The sequence below is a fragment of the Podarcis liolepis genome (assembly GCF_965112155.1).
Source record: "Podarcis liolepis genome assembly, chromosome: 4".
In the NCBI taxonomy this organism is placed as follows: Eukaryota; Metazoa; Chordata; class Lepidosauria; order Squamata; family Lacertidae; genus Podarcis; species Podarcis liolepis.
Window position 1 is genome coordinate 35,872,327 of NC_139558.1, and position 23,485 is coordinate 35,895,811.

The following is a 23,485-nucleotide window of genomic DNA, read 5'->3' on the forward strand; positions in this document are numbered from 1 at the left end:
GCAGATTCCTGTCCTGCCAGGTCCTGTCCATGAAATGTAAGATACTTTTATTTTTATTTTATTTTATTTTATTTAAATAATAGAATGCAGTAGTGTTTAGTTGGCCTCCTTTGAAACACTTTTTCCAAAAAGCAAGGCAATTGACAGGATTTGACAACTACAAGTCACGTGTTGTTCCTTTGAGGTAGGGACAACATGATTTCCAACATCTATTTAATTTCCACCACTTCAATATTAACAGCTTCACTCTACAACAGTTCACAGTTTTAAATAAATAAAGTTATTGTTTTGGATATTTACAATTCTGAGAGTTCAGCCAGCACAAAGATGCTTGTCTTCTACAGTAACAGGGCTCATCTGCTGCTAAGTTATCAAAAGACAGTGCTTACATCTAGAGCAAGAAGAGTGAATAGCAAGGTCACTGCAAGAAGTCTTGCCTGTTCCAAGGTAGCCTCACTCTGCTGGTTCTGCAGCTTCAATGGGCAACTTGCCAGAGAGCATGAAAAGCCCCACCAGCCAGGAGAGAGGGGTGTTGTGTGTGACATATTCCAGCAGCTCAGCCATTTATTCTTGTACTTTTTGCACTGTCTGGAGGCTCTATATTCCACTCAGTGGCTTTAGATACCACCGACTATCCTTCAGGAGTGACTGTTCGAATTAGGGATGGGTGGCACCACTTTGCGGTAGTTCCAGTCCTACTTGGATGGTCATTCCCAGAAGTTGTTGCTTGGGGAATGCTTTTAACCCCCTGGAACCTTCAGTCTGGGGTTCCACAGGACTCAATCTTACCCCCTGCATTGTTTAACATCTACTGTACATGAAACTGCTGGGTGGGGTTATCTGGAGGTTTGGAGTATGTTGTCAGCAGTATACTGATGACACTCAGTTCTATTTCTCCTTTACATCTGCAGGTGAGGCAGTGGAAGTGCTGGACCAGTGTCTTGCCTCAGTAGTGGACTGGATGAGAGCCAACAAACTGAAGCTCAATCCAGATACGATTGAGGCACTGTTAGTGGGTTGTTCCTTAGACTGGATGGGTGAGAGATTGCCTGCTGTTGATGGGGTTACACTTCCTCTCAAGGAGCAGGTTCATAGCTTGGGGGCACTCCTGGATCCTTTGTTGTTGCTCGAGGCTCAGGTGGCCTCAGTGGTCCAGAGTGCCTTCCATCTGCTTTGGCTGCTGGCCCAGCTATGCCCCTGTCTGGACAGGGATAGCCTAACTACTGTTGTCTATGCTCTGGAACCTCAAGGTTCGATTACTGCAATGCGTTATACATAGGGCTGCCTCTGGAGATGGTTCAGAAACTTCAGCTGGTGCAGAATTCAGTGGCCAGGTTACTCACCGGAGCAAGATGGTTTGAGCATATTACACCGAGCCTCACATGCTACAAGAAAGTCCAGTGAAACCAACAGGCACATTTAGAATTGGCCACAAGAACTGGCCATAGGTTGTAGGTTTTTAAAAGTGTTGAGGATACAGCTTTCTCCCAACAACCAAACAGAAAAGCTATTTGTGGCCTCCAAACAATATGGAATGGACAGTGAATATGTGCAATAAGAAGGAAGCCAGATCAATGTTCTCACCAGCTTGAGTTCAGAATATAAATATAAAATCTTATCTATCTCATGCTTTAGTTCCTTTGGATAAAAGGGAGTGAAAGGAAAGGGAAAGGGGGGGGGGTGCATTTATAGACCAATTTGTTTGAAAATTCCCAGCATTCAAACCTAGAAATCCAAAGAAAGTCTGTTTGCCAGTACTTACTTATAAGACATCGTCATGTTCCTGCCTGGAAAATTTTTTTTTGCATGCCATGAAATCTCCATCCTCTTACCATTGAGATTCTGTATTTCGTATTCTGGGCAACCATCTAGCAAAAACAAAGGGTTGTAATTGTTTAAAATAATCTGCAAAATAAATGGCTATCAGTCTCATCCAAGTTAGATCTTCTAAATATACATGTTTCTGCTGCACCTCTCAGTACTAAAAAGGAGAAACTTTGGGCTTGGATTTATCGTATAAGGCTAGAAAATAACCAAGCAAGCTTAAGTGCATATGCTGGACAACTTGCATACATTAGACCACCCAGAAAAGGGTCAAGTACTTCACTAGGTAATAGTAATTACCATTTGCCAAAAGCTCTTTGCTTTATTTCATTCCCACCACAGCAGAAAAGGTCTCCTTTTTTGGCACTGCACTTTCCATGCTCCTCTTTCTCTAGCCTTGAGGGACTTCCAAGGTATTTAGTGCCATTGATGTAACATTTTCACACAATATTATTTGACAGCTCAAGGTTGATATTGCTTAATACAATAAGAATGTCCAAGCATCTTCTGCTGAGAGATTATTCCTCCCTGTCCCTGCTAGAATGAATGCTCAGGTCCAAATGCGAGTTGTCTTAAATGGCAACACCAAAGAGAAGCCTATTCTGCTGAAGCATGGAGATTAAGAGGAGAGTTTCTAGGTTGTGTGTGAATATATCTGAGAGCTCTGTTTCTGTATCATTACCTGCTAAGACGTCTTCAGAACCATTAAATTGATTGATGGGGTATAGACCTTGAAAACAAAGCAAATAATAAGACTATGAAAGGAAGAATGGCAAAAAATCCTGCACTGCAGATGAAAAGCATGGGGGGGGGGAATCCATGTAATTTTGTACAGTATTAACTAGCAGATCATTATTTCCCATCATAATCGTGATTTTTAAATGGTAAGTTGTTTTTTTCTTCTAGAATTCATTTAAAAGAAAAAAGAATAACCAGACCATGGATATAACATTAAATTACATTTATTGAACTACTTCCAGAACACAAAAGACACAAATTCCCATGGCTTTTAGTTATAAGTAATGCTGCTTAGAATTTTTAATGCAAAAAAAAATCCCACCCCAAAACCAAGTAATAAGAAAACACTTAATTTATTTAACATTTTTTAAGAAAAATCTTTGTTGCATGTTACAGATCTCTGTAGTTGTATTGAGATCTTCACCTTACGTAACTATTGCATAACTATTGTGTTCTGTCCTGAAAGTTGCAATATATACTATACTGTTTGAGCTTACTTTATACCGAACATTATGAATTTTGCCTCTGACATTTAGTGGTACAAAGACTTGGTTCAAATAAACCTTTACAATTGATTTAGCTCTAAATTTCATTCAAGTCTTTGTAATTTTTGTACATTATAAAGTGAATGGTTGCTAATACTGAGTTGTTAATACTGGTATGTGTGCTAAAAATTCATATTGTCAGATTTTAACTTACATGGTGCCCATGACTGAGAAACCCACAGGAGGATGCAGAGCAGAACAGCAGCAGAGGACTTAAGACTCAACCCCATACCTGGAAATATAGTGTATGATCAAATTATTACCAATATAAACCACAGCAGTACTTCTCTAGGACTGATCTTTACTACTGAATAGCTTTGTATCAAAAATGAAAATCTAGAGGAAATGACTATAGGAAATATTTGCAAATAGTGAGATATTTATAATCTGTTCTCACAGATCTTAAAAGTTGCATAGATTAGGCTTCCTTTTTACTAAGTGACTATGGGTGTGAAATATAAGTCCTCTGAAGAACCTGAACTGGAAATATACCTTGAACAACTCAGCCATGGAGTTTCTTAGGTATCCCAGTGCCCCTGTCACAGCTTAGTAGGGGAAGGCATTTGGTAGGATCCATAATTTAAGAGGGATTATCATAAGGGATATTAGCTGTGGCATAGCAAGTGCCTAGCTCCAGTCAGGGGAACAGCGACTGGATTCCACACATCCAAGTTGCTGTGGGACCCACCAGATCAGTCTGTGTTGCGGAGGGAACCTCCTGTTGGCAATTCCTATGGGTTACCCAGCAGGCAAGCTGGGAAGGAGATTAGGCCAGCAGTCAGGCTGCCCGGGCATAGAGGAGACAGATCCTTATGTCATGCCATGCCCCAATGTTCCTGTTACCAATAAAGTTGTGGCCTTGTTATACCCTGCATTGCCGCTGTGTGTCATTACTCCCCAATCCAAACACTGTGGCGTTTGCCCTCCTAGGTGTGTGACATCATACTGGGTTCATAAGGAAAGGGTTAACTATTTTTTTAATAACAATTTTTATTAATTTTAACATATGAATTATAATACATACCACAAAACTTCACCACTTGTACAATTGTTTTATGGACTCCCATCAGCACCTCTGATGATCCCCCGTTTTGACCACTTCTTAAATTCATATTGCCTTTAATTATCTTAACTAATCATCCTCCCCTTTATCCATTTTTGCAATAATTCCAATAATTCACCTCACAAAACTTCTTGCAAACCTACAAACATAGTTTGATCATCACTATTACTTTTCAAATAGTCTGTAAATTTACACCAGTCTTCTGTGAATTTCTGGTCCCGCAGATTTCGAATCCTTCCTGTTAGTCTGTCTAATTCTGCATTGTCCATTAATTTCATCCTCCATTCTTCTTTAGTCGGTAATTCTTCTTGCTTCCATTTTTGTGCTAATAATATTCTTGTTGCCGTCGTTGCACATAAAAACAGCTTACATTCTTTTCTATTTATATCACTTCCTACCATGCCCAGTAAAAGTGCTTCTGGTTTCTTTATGAATGTATATTTCAACATTTTTTTCATCTCATTATATATCATTTCCCAGAAGCTTTTCACTTTTTTACATTCCCACCACATGTGATAAAATGTTCCTTCTTTTTATTTACATTTCCAACATTTGTTGCTAACTTCATACATTTTAGCTAATTTAACAGGTGTAATATACCATCTATACATCATTTTCATCACATTTTCTTTTAAGGTGAATGCAGTGAACTTTAAACCTTCTTTCCATAGTTTTTCCCAATCATTCAGCTGTGTATTATACCCAAAATCTTTAGCCCAATGAATCATAACTGACTTTACCTCCTAAGGAAAGGGTTAACTAATTGTAAAATGACTAAGCAATGGGAACCCAAGGGGCAGAGTTAACTGTGTATAAGGTTTTAGCACAGAGGTTTTTTTGGAGTGAGAGAGTTAGAGTTAGGGTGGTTGAGAAGACAGTCTGGAGTTACAAGAGACAGAGAAGATAAGTCTGTGGGCTGGGCTAGTCTGGTGTGAGAGAGTGAGAAAATTTGTTAAGAGGAGTCAGTCAAACAGTTGAGATAATCAGTTAGAAGGTATAGGCTGGTAAAGAAACTAAAGTTAAGATACTGACAGGAATATTATCTGAGAAACAATAAACTTGTTAATATTTGTAAAATAAACTTGTCTTTTTGGTTCACTTTTAACAACTGTTTGGACTCAGTGTTTTACCAGAGAGTAACGGGTTTGTGGCAGCGGGGAAGCGAGCACAGTGGTGGCACAGGGATAAATAGACCGTTAAACGTCCGGGGACCCTGTGTGATCTCCACACCCACCCACGTGCCTCCCTGTGCCTAGTGGTCAACTGCAAGCATGGTTTGTTGTACACACAGACGAACAAACTCAACAACATAAGTGAATGCTGTTTTAATAGAATATATAGGATGAAAATCTGATTGATTAGGGTAAGAAAGCAGAAACGGGGTGGAAGAAATTCTAAAGTATGGTTACCAGATGTCCCCATTTCCCAGGGACAATCCCTAGATTTACAAATCTATCCCCAGACAAAATCCGTCCCCGGAATGTCCCCGGATTTCATTTAATGTCCCCGGATTTATATTTTAAGTGTTGTAGATTTATTAGCAGGGAATGAATGTTGTGTGATTGGTTCAATGGCACAAGACACATCATATGGGGACTTCTGGTGAGGCAAAATGGCGGGTGCCATGGCAGTGAGCAGCTCCTGAAGCCAGCCAGAGCCAACTGCACTACCAGGCTGGCTCCGAGCTGCTGAGACTACTGCTGCCACTGCCACTGCCAAGGGGGAACCAGGGGTGCCCAGCGCGTCAACTGGGGGAACTGCTGACCCCCCGTGATCCAAATCAAGCCGGGAGCGAGAGCACCCAGCCACCCGGCCGATTGCCCTGTGACGCTCCAGGGCCAGGAAAACCCCGGGGCTGAAACACAGAGAAGGAGGAGAGGAGAAGGAGCCCTGACCTTGCCGCACCACTGCTGCCACCGCCACTGAGGAGTAGAGGCAGGAGAGCACCGGAAGGGCAAGGACACGTGGCTGAGCCCAGGCCTGACCTGAGCCTACTCCATGGCAACTAGCACTCCAAGAGAGCAGGCCGGGGCCCAGAGAAAGGCTGCATGACAGAGGAGACCACAGAAGAGAAGATATTACTTCTTAATTACTATTATTTTAAATAGCTTTTTTAAAATAACTTTTTTTTCCTCTTCTCAAAAAAAAAAAAAGTGTCCCCAGATTTTTCGAAAAAAATCTGGTAGACTCATTCTAAAGACTATACAGATGCAACTTGCTCCAAGCAGCTAAGGACAAGAGGCAGCAGGATGGCTGATTCTAGATGGTTCTATCTGAAGTAAGAAATTTGAGAAGCCAAAGGAAACATCAGTGATCTCCGATAAGTTCACATGCGTACAGTAATCAGACAGAAAATCTCCAAAGGACCAAAATTGTGCTTAGTAGTAAGTTTGAAAGCTTAAACAGCAGACAGGCTGTTTTATCAACGGGGGGGGGGGGCATTTTCAAATAAAGAACACATTTCTGATATCTGAGAAAAACCACATCAGCTATTATTTATTTATTTGTGTGTGTGTTTTTCAAAGGTATATACTGCACCTTTACCTAAAAATTGGTTTCAGGGCAGAATGCATAAGAAATAGAATGTCAAACATAACCAACAGCAATGCAACAAAACTAAAAGGAATAAAACTATTCAACCAGCTTAAATACACCATGATTCTCAATGCCTGGGTTAATAAAAATGTTTTAACCCAGCAGTTGGAAGAATACAGTGCCAGCACTAGGCATACCACTCTTGGAGAGCATTCCACAATTGGGGCACCAACACAGAGAATATTGTCTCCTTTGTATATGTGTGCTTTCCCTAATGATAGGACATGGGAAAGGACCTCCCGCAACTCTCTCAAAGCATAGGCAAGTTGATAAAGGAAGAGGAACATCTTCAAATATTTGTGTTCAAAGCCTTTTATGTATCTATTGCAACATACATTTTCCTAGGAATCGCCCCACTAAACACAGTATGTTTTACTTCCTAAAATACACTGAAAGTTCATTAAAAAAAGTTCCAATTCAAGTTCTCACTCCAAAAAGGAATTAGTTCAAGTTCAAGTTCACCCCCTTCAGAAGGGAACCGATTCTGCTCCAGTTGAATTGACAGCTTGATCCTCAATGCATCCCTGCCATCCTTGGCATTTTTATTTCAGGCCTTCCTAATTTTATAAGCTTCTCTGATAAAGTGTAAAATATACTTGAAAAGACCAATTAAGAAAACATCAAAGCACACACAGTGTACTGTGAACAGCAAAGATGCACTACAAAATGAACTTCATTCTCATTCAGTTCTCATGGAAACTTCAGAAACTGCATCAAGTGGCTTAAGAAAATCATAGAATCCCAACTACCACCCCTTTAGCTTTGCTTTTGCCTTTTCATATTATATCTATCTATCTATCTATCTATCTATCTATCTATCTATCTATCATCTATCTATCTATCATCTATCTATCTATCTATCTATCTATCTATCATCTATACACACACACACACACACACACACACACACACACACAAACAAATGCACGCACGCGTGCACACACGCACACACACACACACACACACGTATATACATATATCTCACATTATTTTCTTGGAGGAAAGAATCCTCAAATTCGGGTGTCCTTTTAAGAAAGAATAGAATCATAGAACAAGCCAGTTCAAATGATACAAAGATCTATCAGACCCAAAGTCATTTAAGATCAATCCAAACATTGAAAGTGTTTTAATAGAGCGTTCCATATTTACCAAAGAATTGATGCAGTTTTACTTAGAAATGAAAGAAGGAAGTAGTAAAATACCACAAGAAGGCGTTTGGTTTTTAAAACATTTGTGCGCTCTCGCTCTCTCTCTCTCTCTCTCTCTCTCTCTCTCTCTCACACACACACACACACACACACACAGACACACACAATTTAAAAACAGATTTGTGTAAGAGCAGCTTTCCAGATACAGTACTGTCTGTTCTTATTTTATCAGTTAATGATGCCCCTCACCACAGAGAAAAGTACACACACAAAGGGAAATACCACAATTATTTGGCTAAAACAAGTGGTGCTGTTTCTGCTGTGTTTCCATGAACTTTAACTTTTAGCAAGAAATTTCTCTTTTATAGTCCCACTCAAACTCTGTGAAACGTTTCCGCACCCAAGTGCTAACAATAGTTCAGTCACCAACCTCTTTGAGCCTGAAATTTTGAGAAAGTGCTGTGGGCATCAGTAATAAAATGAATGCAACTGAGAAAGTAGAAAAAAGACAAAGGACCACAAAATGGTGCAGACATGTTGCCACCTCATCTTCAGGTCCCAACCATGTGGAAAAGGTACCTCCAACAACCACCACTGTGCTCACTCATATGAAAGCCTTTGCACCTCACCTTTGTTCAGACTGAGCCCTATGTGTTCAATCACTTCATCAGAAAAATGTAGGCATGTTTAAGGTAGCCAGTTCAATGGAGAGGAGGCCCCCTTCCTTGGAGGTTCTTAAGCAGAGGTTGGACAGCTGTCTTGTAGGGTTTAGTTGAGATTCTTGCATTGCAGGGGGGTGGACTAGATGCACCTACCAACTTTATGGTTCTATGATTCTATTATAAGGAAAGCATTAGGTGAAGTATTAACTCAGTTGGGTTATTTATTGTGCGTGTTATTCTTCATGAACCTTAAAATCACCATCAGCAAAACATTTTGGCAAGGACCTCTCTAGGGTTCAGTGGGCCTGTTTAGGGTGAATTATTCTTCATGCACCATCAAAAACATAAGGAAGTCACCAGAAGCAAAAGTAAGTGCTCCATTATACTTCCTTGTTCAATGGGATTAGAAGCGAAAAAGGAAATTCATGAAAGACTGATGCAACACTCCTCATGAGAACAACATATATACCCTCGCTTTCTCAGTAAAGCACACTTTGCAAGTGCACTACCAAAGCTTCTCTCAACTACACATCTCTCTGAGCCCATATGAGGAGGAGGAGGTAAGAATAACACCCCACTCAGCAGAAAAGGGGCTACATTCACAACCTTTACGACAAGCTTGGTGGAGAAGGGGTGGGCAGCAGCAAGAGTAGTTCCCGTAACCCCACCACCCAATCCCTATCTGCTAACCTTCCATATGCTAAGTGCCCAATCCCTCCATCAGCATGGCAGCAGTCACCAGTCCTGTCCCAGCCCAGGTCTTTGCCACTCTCAATTCCTCATCATCAAAGTTCAACCCCCCCTTCAAACTTCCATTGTTTTGGCCCTCCAGAATATTCCCACAGACCCAAACAGGTGCTTCAATCTGTTCTGTCAGTCTCAACATCCCTGCCATCCTTCTGGCCTCAAACATCCACACATCCACCAATCCTCTAAGCTGCCAAAACTGTTCAGTTGCAAGTTCTACACTCTCTGTACCCTTAGATTGCAGCAGTTTCATGTTGGGGAAATGCTTTCAGGTTCATTTGGTCCTTGCTTGTGGGGGGGAAGGTTACTGCCATGTTCTATGAGTATTTCTTTCCAAAGCTTCATTGCTCACATGAGCAGTCCCCATCAATGTATTTATTTATATTCAAATATTTATAAATGACATTTTCATATAAAAGATAGCAAGCACAGCAGAATACTAGGGGGAAAAACACATGATAAGAAAACTGCCTGGTGAATAATCTATCATCTGTCTATCTGTCTATCTGTCTATCTGTCTATCTATCTACCTATCTTATTAGCCAGCTCTAACAAGAAAGAACGTTTTTAAAAAAGCTGAACTTCAGTATTGCATGTCCCATTGAGGGAACATTGTAGAACATTAAAAAGAAACCCTCTTTATAAAAGCTACTGAACACAAAACACAGTAGCCATCAGAATTGCTTTGTCCACAGAAAGTCTGCACAAAGTCTTTCATTTATACAACAGAACTCCTCCCCTTCACTCCTTTCCTAACACACCCCACAAATCTGTTCTGGAGGCTTTGCTAACCCTCCAACCCAGATTTGGGGAGAGCACAGGAAAAGGGAAGGCAGTTGTGTTACACAAATGAAAGTCCTTGCGGCGTGATAACAGAATGGCTTTGCAGGATACCACTCAAAGGAAAAATGTACCAAAGCAATGAAATAAAAGAAATCCCCCTCTTTCACTTTAGGACTCATTCCTCCCCACTTTTAAAGAAAAGAAAAATAGCATGGTAGCCACTCTAGGATTTGCTGACACAGTTCGGCTCATTGTTCTGTTGTACTCTATTTTCTACAGAACCTTTGGACAGGAGGAGGGTAAGTATATATTTTCAAGTTGATTAGCAGGTTATATTGCAGATATTAATATTGCAGAGATCAAAGTGGCTGGGTGCATAAGAACTGACTACTTTTGGAAATAAACATTGTCCAATCCCGTAAAAATATTATTCAAAGCTTACTTGCAGAAATTTTTCGAGAACAGAACAAAATACATCAAATGATACATCCAAAACATCCGTGCAATGTCTTGTGCTGTCCAGCACAGGCTCAGCATCTTAGAAATGAAAGATAATTCCAAAAATCCAAACTGTATCTCTGTTCCACATTCCAGCCCCCAGTGGCCTTAGCCTGTGCATTTCTTTTGGTGAGCCATCTACATCCTTTTGTTCTTTGTGGCATCCAGAGAAAGGCTAAAAGCCACCATTCTTTCAAGATGGTGATTTTACAACTCAGTAACTTCATCACATGCTCAAAGGTTACATTAGAGTAACAGGATACATTAGAGAAACAGAAAACACTCAGTGGGTAATTATTGTCCCATTTAGGAGCTTAGAGTACTTTAGAAAACTTGGGGGAAATCCAAATTAGAGATACACATTTATCCATTCTCCATGTTAAACTATCATTAATACACGGGCATTTGCTCATTTCTGTGTAAATAAAACCAATTACTGTATACTTAACAGATGATACCGGTATACAGGTATATGAGTCATTCATTCCTATACCAGCATGTTTGAGTACAGAACTGCTGCCAGGGTATGCATAACTCTGGTGACAAGGGGTGTGATATGGGGTTAGCATTCTGACCTCATATTGATTGAATTTAGAACACCCTAGGGTGAACATTGGTAATGGAACTTGTAGAGAAACACCACTTGACCTTAAAAAGGAATCACTTTCATAGAATCATAGAAATGTAGAGTTTGAAGGGACACCGAGGGTCGTCTAGTACAGCCCCCTGCAATGCAGGAATAAGAGCTGAAGAATCCCTGACAGATGGTCATTCCATCTCTGGTTAAATGTCTCCAGTGAAAAAGAGTCCACCACCTTCCAAGGTAGTCCATTCTATTGTCCAACAGCTCTTGCCATCAGAAAGTTCTTCTTCATGTTTAGTCGAACCTCATTCAAACTTATAGGATGAGCACATTAACTTAAGGTTACCAGATTTTTTTCAATGAATCTAGGGGCACTTTTCAACCAATGGATTTTGTATGGGTACTGATTTGTAAATCTGGTGACTGTCCTTGGGAAACGGGGATGTCTGGTAACCTTACATTAACTCTTCTCAGAAGAACCCATGCAGGCAGCGGCGGAGCAAGCCGATCGGGTGCCTGGGGTGGCGAGCGTGCCCTGTACCCAGCCGGGACAGGACGCTCTGCAGGGCCTCCAAGGAGTCTGCCTGCCTCCTCCCACTCAGCTGCCCTACAGCTGAGGGGGAGGCAGTGGGCAGACTGTTTGGGCCGAGCGGAGCCTGCAGGTGCCCAAGCCACCGTGTCACTTCCAGGAGAGACGTGTGGCTCGGGAGCGCTGCAGGCCCTGCAGTGAATGCCACCCAGCATTTTGTCACCCCCTTCAATGGTGACACCTGGGCGGATCGCACCTACCTGCACCCCCCTTCCTTCACCCCTGCATGCAGCTACTCAGACTCAGAACCAAACTCATGTACATGGATGACACATATATGAGATGATGATAAAAGTACTCTGAGCATTTCAATGCATGTTACTAAACATGATCTTTCCTAATTTTTCTCCCCAGGACTGGAAGGGACATCAGCTGAAAATTTATCCTGTGTCATTTACACAGTTCATGTTACCTCAATGGATTGCACTTGGGATGCTGGCAGGAATGCCCCTAATGACGTCCAGTATTTTCTCAACTTGATATATTTGTAATTCATTTTCATTTGTTAAACGGGGGTGGGGAAGGGAATGGTTAGAGTATGCTACTCCTGGTTGGATTTTTAACAAAATATTTTTGCATGCAGCGAAAACGATGGAGAAAGCATTGAATGTCCCCAATACAAAAATAATGAACTTGGAAGACATGTTGGGTGCCATTTTCCTAATATGAAAGTTCCTGAGAATCATATTACCCTCCAGGTGACTGGCTCAAGCAAAGAATCACCAATTCAGACTTTGGATCACCAAGCCTGGCCTTTCGATTATGGTAAGAGAGGGTGGAGTATATTGGTTTACTTTTTTCTGCCAGCAGTACTAGAAATTTTGATATAGCTATAAATCTGGGATGGGAAAATGTGGCCTCAATATTAGATTCTGACTCCCATCGCCACTGATCACAGGTTAGGTTGGCTGGGGCTGCTGGGAGTCCAACCACATCTGGAGAGTCAGATGTCGTGCAACCCTTTAATAGGCCTTTACTTTAAAATGCTTGTAAAATTATCATTAAACAACCTCAAAAACATATCTGACTGCTTCTACATCACAGCTTTTCAGTGGCAGATACACCCACCCCCATCCTGTACCCTTGCATGACCTCACACCATAACATTCCTGGCTATAAACCTGGCCACACTCACCCATAGTGTATGTGAATCTAAAATATTTAAGAGAGGGATGGAAGACTGACCACTCTAATGCCCTTGTAATCTCTACCGTCAAGTAAAAGATGGGTTATTTCATTCCAGAAAAACTTGCCCCACCGCAATTTATCACTGTGAATTGTCGTGAACTGCTATTGTATTGTAAAGTAGAATGGAAACATCCTCCAACTGCTACTACAAATGCAGATTACTGTTTTAAGTACCAGATAAAGGTAAGAGGCCATTGTGGTTCTCTTCGTTGAATTGTTTTTTGTCATCTTTGCTCGTCCCATGTGCATATTTCAATTAGACATCCAAAGGGGGGGGGGATGACCATTTCACATTCTGAAATTGTTATGAGTTGAATAGAATCCAAAATGCAGCAGTCTGATTGGTCCGCAGGAGCCACCCAATCCAGCTCCAGGTGGAAGTGAATCCACAACCTGATTGGCCTACAGGAGAATCCTGGAATTAGCCAATCACATGCAGCCCATTGTGTAAATAATGTATATAAAGCAGATATTTGGGGGGAACTTTCATTCCTCCTCACCACTATGAGCTGAATAAAGAGCATGAAATCCACTCTTGGCTCCGAGTATATTTCAGAAATATGTCCAGCTTTCAAATGTATATAGAATTCAGTTTTGCAGAGGACCCAGTACTGCTACTCTGGGATTGGTGAGGCACATGAGGAATCAACAAGATTCAACAAGATGGATGGGCTAAGAGAAAAGGGTCTAGCTGCAGTGTAGAATTACCATCAGCAAAATGCCCCAAGCCAATCCTGTTTGTCATGTCAAACAGTGGAGCAAAGAAAGGATTGGGAGGAAAGTTAAACCATCTACCCACAAGTAAGTCACAGACACATGTAATCAATTGCTGTTGACAACTTTTGCCTTCCTTGCTGATTAAAGTATCCAGCTGAATTTGTGAAATCAAGCATACTTTGAAAAAACCACAAAGAAAAATTGACACCAGTACCAACTAAAAATGTTACCTTTTTCCCTTAAGGATGTACTGAGAAATGGAATTATAACAGTAAGTATTGTTACTCTATATAAACACTTACACATGGGGGAATGAATTTAGGAATGAGACAGCCACGTGTATGTTGCTGTGGGTTACATACTGGAAGAAAAATGGGGTATAAATGCGCGGTATAGTAAAATTTGGTCACAACGTTCTGAAATAGGGCCAGTCTAGAAGTTCTATCTAGGTGTCTCCCTGTTTGTTTTGTTTTTTTAATCTACTTTGCTTTCTGATGTCTTCTAATCTGGGTTAAAGGGATGCGGGTGGTGCTGTGGGTTAAAACCACAGAGCCTAGGACTTGCCAATCAGAAGGTCTGTGGTTCAAATCCCCACAACAGGGTGAGCTCCCGTTGCTTGGTCCCTGCTCCTGCCAACCTAGCAGTTTGAAAGCATGTCAAAGTGCAAGTAGATAAATAGGCGCCGCTCCGGTGGGAAGGTAAACGGCATTTCCATGTGTTGCTCTGGTTCACCAGAAGTGGCTTAGTCATGCTGGCCACATGACCCGGAAGCTGTACCCCGGCCCCCTCGGCCAATAAAATGAGATGAGCACCACAACCCCAGAGTCAGTCAGGACTGCACCTAATGGTCAAGGGTCCCTTTGTTGTTGTTGTTTAGTCATTTAGTCGTGTTCGACTTTTCGTGACCCCATGGACCAGACCATGCCAGGCACTTCTGTTTTCCACTGCCTCCCGCAGTTTGGTCAGACTCATGTTTGTAGCTTCAAGAACACTGTCCAACCATCTCGTCCTCTGTCGTCCCCTTCTCCTTGTGCCCTCCATCTTTTCCAACATCAGGGTCTTTTCCAGGGAGTCTTCTCTTCTCATGAGGTGGCCAAAGTATTGGAGCCTCAGCTTCATGATCTGTCCTTCCAGTGAGCACTCAGGGCTAATTTCCTTAAGAATGGATGCGTTTGATCTTCTTGCAGTCCATGGGACTCTCAAGAGTCTCCTCCAGCACCATAATTCAAAAGCATCAATTCTTCGTCGATCAGCCTTCTTTATGGTCCAGCTCTCACTTCCATACATCACTACTGGGAAAACCATGGCTTTAACTATACGGATCCCTTTACCTTTACCTAAAGGGTCCCTTTACCTTTACCTAATCTGGGTTAATGATAGATGGCTGGTGAAAGAGGCAGAGAAGGGAAAATCTCCCAGGGTGGGAGACTGGGAACATATAGAGGGAATCTCCCAGGTAAGAGCTGGGAGGGTCCACCCCCTTCTGTGTGAGACAAAGGTTAAGATATGCTTATGAGAGAGGCCTTTGTATCCTCCACCCATTTCTATCTCTATTATTTCTATTATTTCTATTATTTTCTATTTCTATTTCTATTTCTATTATTTCTATTTCTATTATTTCTATTTCATTTCCCTTTTTTCTTTTTATTCAGATTAGTTTGCTTTTTAATGTATGGTATAATGAAACATTTTAATAAAAATTTCATGGCAAACCCCCTCCCCACATGAAGGCTTGGGAGAATCACAGAAGTAAGGCTGTGGACCATAGTTTGAATTGGCTATACATACTCAGGTAAATCTAGGAAGGACCACAGTTCTCCTCTCCCTTGCCCTTAAGACAAACATATTGTGACTTTTCTTGAGTTTCGACTTCTAATCTCTTAATAGTAGTTGTAAAACCGAAGAATTATTAATATCCTGCTACTGAGCATATTTACCTAAAAGGCAGCTATAGTGATTTTCCAAGGGGAAAGTATTTTCCTAGTGAGTGAATTAAGGCAGCAGCTTGTTGAATGCTTTTGCACAAGAGAAATAGCCGTCTTTACATTACACAGTGGAATTGGGTGGGCACCACTAATACTATTTAAAAAATCAAATCGTTCAATGCAAATTGGCATGTAACTTCACCTACAAAGGAATAAACCAGATTAATATCTTCCTTTTAAGAAAAAAACTGGGAAAACCTACCACTTGTTTCCGAAGGATAAAGAATACATCTTGAAGCTTCGTGCAGCTGGACAGTATTGCACTGTTGGAGAAGAATGGAGTGACTGGAGTGAACTAATTAAATTTGGTAAGGTTACAGATTTTTCTCTCTCCATGTTCTTCTTCCTTTGCCCTGATCTCTATCATACTGCCTAAGTGGCTAACTCAGGTTTGAGAAGTGCCTCTATCAGTTTGGGAAACAAGGCAATCGAAAATGGTTTTTTGCACATTAAACAACATCCTTGGTATTCAGAAATATATATGGGGTTTTTTTTTTAAAAAAATCATTGTTTAATAAACAAAAACAGCTTATTCTTCCAGTTTCCAAGATTTATGGAGACCTGTGTCAGGTATCAGGGAATCCGATCCCCCCACCCCCACGGTAGGCTGCCAGGAACAGATAGACAAAGAAAGTTCTTACCAATGTCTTTTATTCAATATTCACAGAGAGAGGCTTAGAAATGCAGCCTCTTGGAGTAATGGCATTGTTCCGAGTAATCTCCACCCCCTCTCTTCTCTCCTCAATCGTCAGCAGCAGCACCCACCCTACGGTAGCTGCTTAGGGCCATTTGCCTCCAAGCCCTTTGCTCTCCTACTTTCAATGTTCACCGGGTTCTGGGAGAAGGAGTGTCTGGAATGCTTTCTAGTAATAATGCGTCAGCCAGCTGTTCTGGCTCTGCCTCCTCCTCCTCCTCCTCTTCCTCTTCCTCTTCCATTATTCCCTAACTTTGCCCCTCATCTGTTTCTGAGCCGTTACCTTCCACAAACCACCGCTGTAAATCTATACTGGCTTCCTCTTCTCTGGAAGGTTCAGGAAGAGGGAGAAGCGGTCTCCACCATTCCTCCTCTGTCCAGTCCCTGACAACTTGATGCCAGTTGAGTCTACTTACTTATTATTTATTTATTTCATGGAAAATATACACTGCTTGCTTGTAAATAAAACCTTAAATCAGTTCACACACACACACACACAAATATTTATTAAATTTTGATACCACCCTTCAGTCAAGGGTCACCGAGTGATATAAAAATATAAAATATAAAATATATAAACATAAAAATATGTAACATAGTAACAAAGACAGTTTAAAAGGCCATAGATTGTTTAATTAGCCAAAGGAATTTAGTTTGGTCACACAAAATCCGCTCCCAGTTAGTCAAAGCTTTCTTTATCTGAACAGTGTAATTTTGGACCAGAGGGTGAATCATTTTGTTGATCCTACTGTTTGGAGTCAGAAAATTTCAAATGGACAGTCCCCTTTAACTCCAATGGGATTATTCTAGGGTACAAAGTTTAGAGCTTTCACTTTCCAATAGGTGAAGGCTGCAACGCTTACCTTACTTATATGAGAGCATTCCCCCTTGCTATTTTGTAACAGAACTTGATGTTTTGTAACAATTGTCACTGGATTTTCAGGATGCAGAAAGAAACCAGGAAAGAATACATACACCTGTGAAGAAAACAATGCTAAAAGATGGATCACATCAACAAAATATTTACCATAGTCATGCAAAGTCAAGAGTTGAAAACTTCTATGGAAACCTGAGACCTGAAGATATAGGGTGGCATACAAATTTATTAATAATAAGTCACTGAGATTTCTTGCTGCAAGTGGTGTTCATTAACTTATGTCCGAGTTCCATCGTGAAATGTATCAGGTTTAACAGTATGCCATAGAGCTCACAAGCAAATTTGTGATTCTTTCAGAAATATATTTCATATATTTTTGTACCATAATGGAAGATCTGTATCTTATAAAGTTTTCATTGTCTGTACAATGGATAACCAAGCAGCTACCAATAAAGAGATCAAGAGTTATGCAAACAAAATGTATCTGATGTTTCCCTCAGTGATTTGGAAAAGGGACAGGTTGAACTATTATATGATACTCACTATTTTCCTTTAGGGACGCGGGTGGCGCTGTGGGTAAAACCTCAGCACCTAGGACTTGCCGATCGCATGGTTGGCAGTTCAAATCCCCGCGGCGGGGTGCGCTCCCATTGCTCCGTCCCAGCGTCTGCCAACCTAGCAGTTCGAAAACACACCCGGGTGCAAGTAGATAAATAGGGACCGCTTACTAGCGGGAAGGTAAACGGCATTTCCGTGCGCTGCAGTGGCTTGCCAGAGCAGCTTCGTCACGCTGGCCACATGACCCGGAAGTGTCTGTGGACAGCGCTGGCTCCCGGCCTCTAGAGTGAGATGAGCACACAACCCTAGAGTCTGTCAAGACTGGCTCGTACGGGCAGGGGTACCTTTACCTTTACCTTTATTTTCCTTTAACCCAGTCGACCCAAATCAAATAGTTGGTGTGGCTGTGGCTGTCCATAGTACCTATCAGGGGCCATATTTGACATAATGCAAGTTAATTCAACCAGGGTGTAACAGGTGTATTATTTATTTGGAAAATTGCACACCTTAAAATTTCCTTTAGCTATCCTTTGCCAGAACTTTCCTCAAAGTGGGCTCAAAAAAGCAGGGTGACAATGTTACTGTGTTAGAGGTGAACAGACTGGCAAAATGCAAGACTGCCATTTCTCCGTGTCAAGAAAGTGCACAAAGTAAATGGGTTATGTATTTTTGAAAGGTGAACCAAGGTGAGGTGACCTGCCTCAGGCAGCAGGATCCACAGGAAACCTTTCCTTTCAAAATTGTTTTTGCGGGTCTTTGTACTGTCATAAAGAATGTGTGTTCACTTCCTCTTTCCTGGAGGGGAGGGACGTCAATTTGTTGTTTGCCTCAGGTGTCAAAATGTCTTGGGCCAGCCCTGTTGAAAGGCAGTGTCCACAAAGGGCCCTGGCCTAACATTTTTTCCTCCGAGGCTACCCAGTGTTTTCGTACCGTCATCAACCTAAGAGAGGTTTAATGAAGCTTAAAAGCATATAGCATATTGTTTAGGAGTACCCCATCTCCTTCCATTGGGTTTTTCATACAGAATTTTCCATGCCATGTGTGGATCAAGCATTGTAGATCAAGCACTGAATCAAATGAAGTGGATTAGCTTCTGCACACCTACAAATTAAGCTTTCAAAACAGGTATTTTAAAAGGAAATTCACTTCAATTGCCAGACAGCTTTGTAACAGTCATCTGTCATCTGCAGATATTTTCATCCATAAAACCACACCGTCAGAGCCAGCAAAATTATGCAACACTGGCTTGTTAAGAGGCTTTCCTCATCAGATAATGATAATCATGCTTGCAGAGAGATCTACAGTATTCTTTAGACTGTGGTGCAGTATAAATATTTTAATCACTTGGGAGTGATCTCTGAGTGTTGTGAGCTTTCAGGGATTGCACTTACCCAGGGTTCATATTTCTCTTTTTTATATATAATTTTATTTATACAATTAATTTTACAACATACAAAAGTTCAAAAAAAGAAAAACTAAAAATTCAAACAATGTATCATATACTGTATATATATAACTTCCCTCCTCCTCTTTCTGTAGTTCATTTTTTATCATATTTTACTGCATTTCCAAATTAAACCAATTTAATTTTTATCCCCTATGTTCCATATACATTTTATTCTATTACTGCACGTTTTTATATTAAGCCTGCTAAACTCTTAATGTGTTTACAATAATTCTGAATATACTCTATAAATGATTTTCATTCTTAAAAAACTTGATCATTTTGATTTCTTATTCTTCCGATGAAAACCAGCAGCGCAATGAAAGGGAAGCGCTGCCACGGCTGCATTTGACCCCGCCCCCAAGCCTCCACCTGATTGGCGGGCTGCCAGGGGGCATGGCGCAGCAGCCCCGGGCAGCTGAGCAGGGGCCAGAACACCCCCTGCCAATGTGGGAAATGGCTCCCGCTCACAACTCCTCCCCTCTGGAAGGAGGAGAGGCTTTGCCTTTATAGCTAACAAATAACAAGGCACAGGTTTTGAAAAGGGCAAAATTGGAGCTGTGCTGCTCTGATGGTCGGTTTCTGTGGCTCTCTGGGCTTTTCGATCACCCACACAGGTCAATATGTTGTTCCATCTCTCTACTTTTTTCTTTTAGAATGGCCATTGTAAATAGTCATCATGACACTGTCTGTACTTTTCTCACCTTACTGTTTCATAATTCTACCCAGCCAGCTTTACATGTAGCTACACATCAGGATAATGCTTCATGCATCCGAAGACATGGACTTTTGTATGCCATCTTCCCCATTACAAATGGCCCAGAATTTTCCCCTCCCTTTACTTTCTCCATCTTCATACTCTCTCAAACACATACATTTTCTTTCTCTTCCCCCCTTGGCCTGTCTAGACATAAGGAGGTCAGGGTTTTCTTTTCCCGAATCAGAGAAGCCAAACCCACAGACACAAGTTATCCAGAAAGCTTTACCTTCCTCTTCCCCTCCCACACCAGCAAAATAATGATTTTGTGGCACCACTCCTCTCGTTAAATAAGCAATTCATAACACTCCAGCTTAATGAAGCCTATCTGGAAATGTGGGGGTGGGGGTAGAGGAGGTGGTTCACATTAGCATGAGACTGGCCAAATATATCCTTCTCAGTAAGCAAGCACAAAAGATTGTTGATAAGTAAAAAATAAGTTTTGGCTGTCTACACCAATGAAATTTATCTGATGGCAATGTTCAAGGGATTCCACAAGGCAAAAATCTGAATCTGTTACTCCTTTAAGAGAAATTGCAGCAGTGCATTTGAATGTCCTGCAGATGTAAAATAAATGCCCCCATGTCTCTATTTTCCTTCATTTTCCAATGGCATTCAGATCAGCTTTTTCCTTTTTCCAGATATAAATCATTAAGATTTCAGGAGGCTTTGGCCGAAATAGAGGCGGTACAGATTACCTCCCCTCACACACAACTGCAACTTTTTAACTATATGGCACACATGACCATCACAAAATAATTAGATTTGTTTCATGAACAATCCTGCCAGTGTTTTTCTGTGTGTGTGCATATCTATCTATCTAATCACTCTAGGACTTTTGCCACCCTGAATACTGCACATCTGAAAGTACTTTGACTCATGAAACATCTTCCAAACTTCCTAAGGAGATATTCCATTTAAACATTCTCAGAACCCAGTGTTAAAGCAGTGACCAGTGTATGCTGCTATTCCCAAGCTGAACCAGGGCCAGCACTTTGGACAGGAGCCAAGGTCTCAGTGCTGTAGCACGGCACACTCCAGGGCCCCCTTATTGTGTTTTCTGACCAGGCACTTTTGGAAGCTGGATGCAGCTGCTCTTTTAATTTCCTACCACGGCCCCAGCTCTAAGAGTTCCAAAGCATTGTGTATGTTTCTGAGCACAATTCAAAGTGTTGGTGCTGACCTTTAAAGCTCTAAACAGCCTATATCTGAAGGAGCATCTCCACCCCCACCGTTCAGCCCAGACACTGAGGTCCACCTCTGAGGGCCTTCTAGCAGTTTCCTCACTGTGAGAAGTGAAGTTACAGGGAACCAGACAGAGGGCCTTCTCAGTAGTGGCGCCCACCCTGTGGAACGCCCTCCCTTCAGATGTCAAGGAGATAAAGAACTACACAACTTTTAGAAGACATTTGGAAGTTTGATGTTATGTTTGATGTTATGCTTTTATTTGTGTTGGAAGCTGCCCCGAGTAGCTTGGGCAACACAACCAGATGGGTGGGGTATAAATAAAATGATGCTAGACTCAAATAATTGATAGGCACAGTGCCTGAACAATGCCACTGCAGCTAAATATGCCAAGGCCACCTGAGGCAGGTGATACCAGAAGACATTTTGACCAGCCCTTTCCCTCAAACCTGGAGCCAGCCCTGTTCTCATGTGGAGCTCAGCTGGGTGACAGTTATGGAGGAAAGTCAGTGCACACACCACCTGACTTCCATAGCATTGCCATACAAACTGGGCTGCCAGCATCTGCCTCTCCTGCTCACAACATGTGATGAAGCTGATTGGGGTACCATTAATGTCATTACATAGTTTATTCACTAGATGGCACAGGCCTTAGTTGTTTCCTGAGTTTGTTCTCTTTCGCTGCTGGATATAATACAATAATTATTGTCTTCTTCTTCTTTGGCGATCACTTGTAGCCAAGTCTTCCATGAAAAATGTTTTAACAGTGAGTCCATAAGTGACTGTGGAGGCCAATTCTGGATCCACACGTCCTTCCACAGTGGGGACATAGGTTTCTGGGCAGGAGTTGATCATGGTAAGGGTTTGCTAAGTATGCCTTCCTCTTAGCACATTTCTCCCTTTCGTCATGGGTGTCTTCAAAGCCCATGACACCTTTGGTAAAGTCTGTTCTCCAGTTGGAGCACTCGCAGGCCAGCATTCCCCAGTTGTTAGTGTTTAAACTACATTTTTTTTAGATTTGCCTTGAGAGAGTTTTAAACCTTTTTTGTTCACCACCAGCATTACGCTTTCAATTTTAAAATTCAGAATAGAGTAGTTGCTTTGGAAGATGCTAATCAGGCATCCGCACAACATGACCAGTCCAACAAAGTTGATGTTGAAGTCAATGAAGTTGATGTTGAATTATTGTCCTGCCTTAATGATTGGAATTCCCTCTGAGCCTTCCATCAATAAGAGTTTTGTTGGCACTGCTCCAAGTTGCAGAAGGATGAAAAAAGTGAAGGGAGGTAGGTAGATTCCCTTCTTCCCAAACCACTCCCCAAATTATCGGAAAGTTCAAACTTTCAGCCCACCTTTAGTTTATATACCCAGGGATTTGCCTAAGGCTATCTTCTAGGAATGTAGTTTTGCAGCAAGCATGTGATTTGAAGAGATTTCGAGATTATAATTCCTGCACTACATTTACTCAAGCATTCATGTGTATTTTTTATTAGTAGTAGTAAGTAATTTCCATACTGAGATTTGAGTTGATTAGTGTCAGTAAGAAATGTAATTTGCTGCAATGGGATTATTGTAGTGAAATTTAAAATGCCATGTTTCTAGGAGGGGGCAGCAGTGGGAGAGAAAAAATAAGCTGCAAACTAGTTAAGTGTTTTTATAGGTGTTTCTGTATCATCAATGGGGGTGTGTTTTTATTTATTGTTTTAGTTTTGTTTAGTTGGGTTTTAAAAAGTGGGGGGTTGTATTCTCATATTCTGGTACTTACATGGCACTTGGGCATGAAAACTATTGGAGAGAACAGCTGCACCATCTTGTGGTGAATGTTGAAAGTCTCACCAATTAATACGAAACTGTATTGCAGCTTCATAGATACATGGCTGTTTTAGCATTATCAAACTCCTGGAACTGCTTTTAGGGTTTGATTCTACACATAGCAGAACACACAACATGAAGGGTTTTTTTTTTTGGAATACTTTAAAAAGCATTGTGGAGGTTAGTAAGAGGAGTTTAATAAGGGGTTGGGTTAATAAGCCTCTTAAGGCACACAGAAAAGAGCCCGAAACAACTGGGAAGACGAGAAGTGATAAAATTGCACATCCATAACTATATCAGCACCTATTGCATTTATTCTGAATTAATGTACTAATAATGAAGTGGGCACGTGTATATGAATAGCTCCAAAGAGTAGTGTTTTATCGGTTTGGGGCCACATTTACCTTCTGTTCTACTGCTAATTTGCTTTCTGTGTACAAGGAGAGAATATTGAGATTAAGCCAAGTAGAAAGCAGATTAACAGCTGGATGGA

General features: G+C 41.3%; 2 protein-coding genes across 4 annotated transcripts in view; one reads left to right on the top strand and one right to left on the bottom strand.

The window, feature by feature from the left end:
* The window catches only part of CRLF2 (cytokine receptor like factor 2), a 41,500-nt gene that overhangs the window by 10,709 nt on the left and 7,306 nt on the right, over positions 1-23,485 (bottom strand). The window contains exons 2-4 of one of the 2 annotated variants that reach the window (XM_083502067.1): positions 3,262-3,339; positions 2,507-2,554; positions 1,763-1,868 (exon numbers count right to left, since the gene is read on the bottom strand). In XM_083502067.1, the coding sequence (XP_083358193.1) occupies positions 1,763-1,868; positions 2,507-2,554; positions 3,262-3,337 (230 nt within the window). In that variant the 5' untranslated portion in view covers positions 3,338-3,339. The remainder of the gene's footprint in view (positions 1-1,762; positions 1,869-2,506; positions 2,555-3,261; positions 3,340-23,485) is intronic. The other variant, XM_083502068.1, reaches the window with a different exon arrangement.
* Positions 9,346-17,674, top strand: LOC310705507 (granulocyte-macrophage colony-stimulating factor receptor subunit alpha-like). Of its 2 annotated transcripts, XM_083500113.1 has the most exons (8): positions 9,346-9,594; positions 10,278-10,404; positions 12,130-12,262; positions 12,359-12,540; positions 13,019-13,146; positions 13,925-13,951; positions 15,847-15,973; positions 17,303-17,522. In XM_083500113.1, the coding sequence occupies exons 1-8, from the start codon at positions 9,574-9,576 to the stop codon at positions 17,389-17,391; spliced, it is 834 nt and encodes a 277-aa protein (XP_083356239.1). In that variant the 5' UTR covers positions 9,346-9,573; the 3' UTR covers positions 17,392-17,522. The 2 variants fall into 2 exon arrangements, with proteins under 2 accessions (XP_083356239.1, XP_083356240.1); XM_083500114.1 differs by lacking the exon at positions 15,847-15,973 and having other exon boundaries at positions 17,303-17,674.

Bases quoted from the DNA above. Each gene is read 5' to 3' on its own strand.
- LOC310705507 (XM_083500113.1), top strand. From the start codon at position 9,574: ATGTTGGGGAAATGCTTTCAG. The intron at 10,405-12,129 runs GTAAGTATATAT...TTTTCTCCCCAG, and splicing joins AACCTTTGGACAGGAGGAGG to GACTGGAAGGGACATCAGCT. The intron at 12,263-12,358 runs GTAATTCATTTT...TTTTGCATGCAG, and splicing joins TTTCTCAACTTGATATATTT to CGAAAACGATGGAGAAAGCA.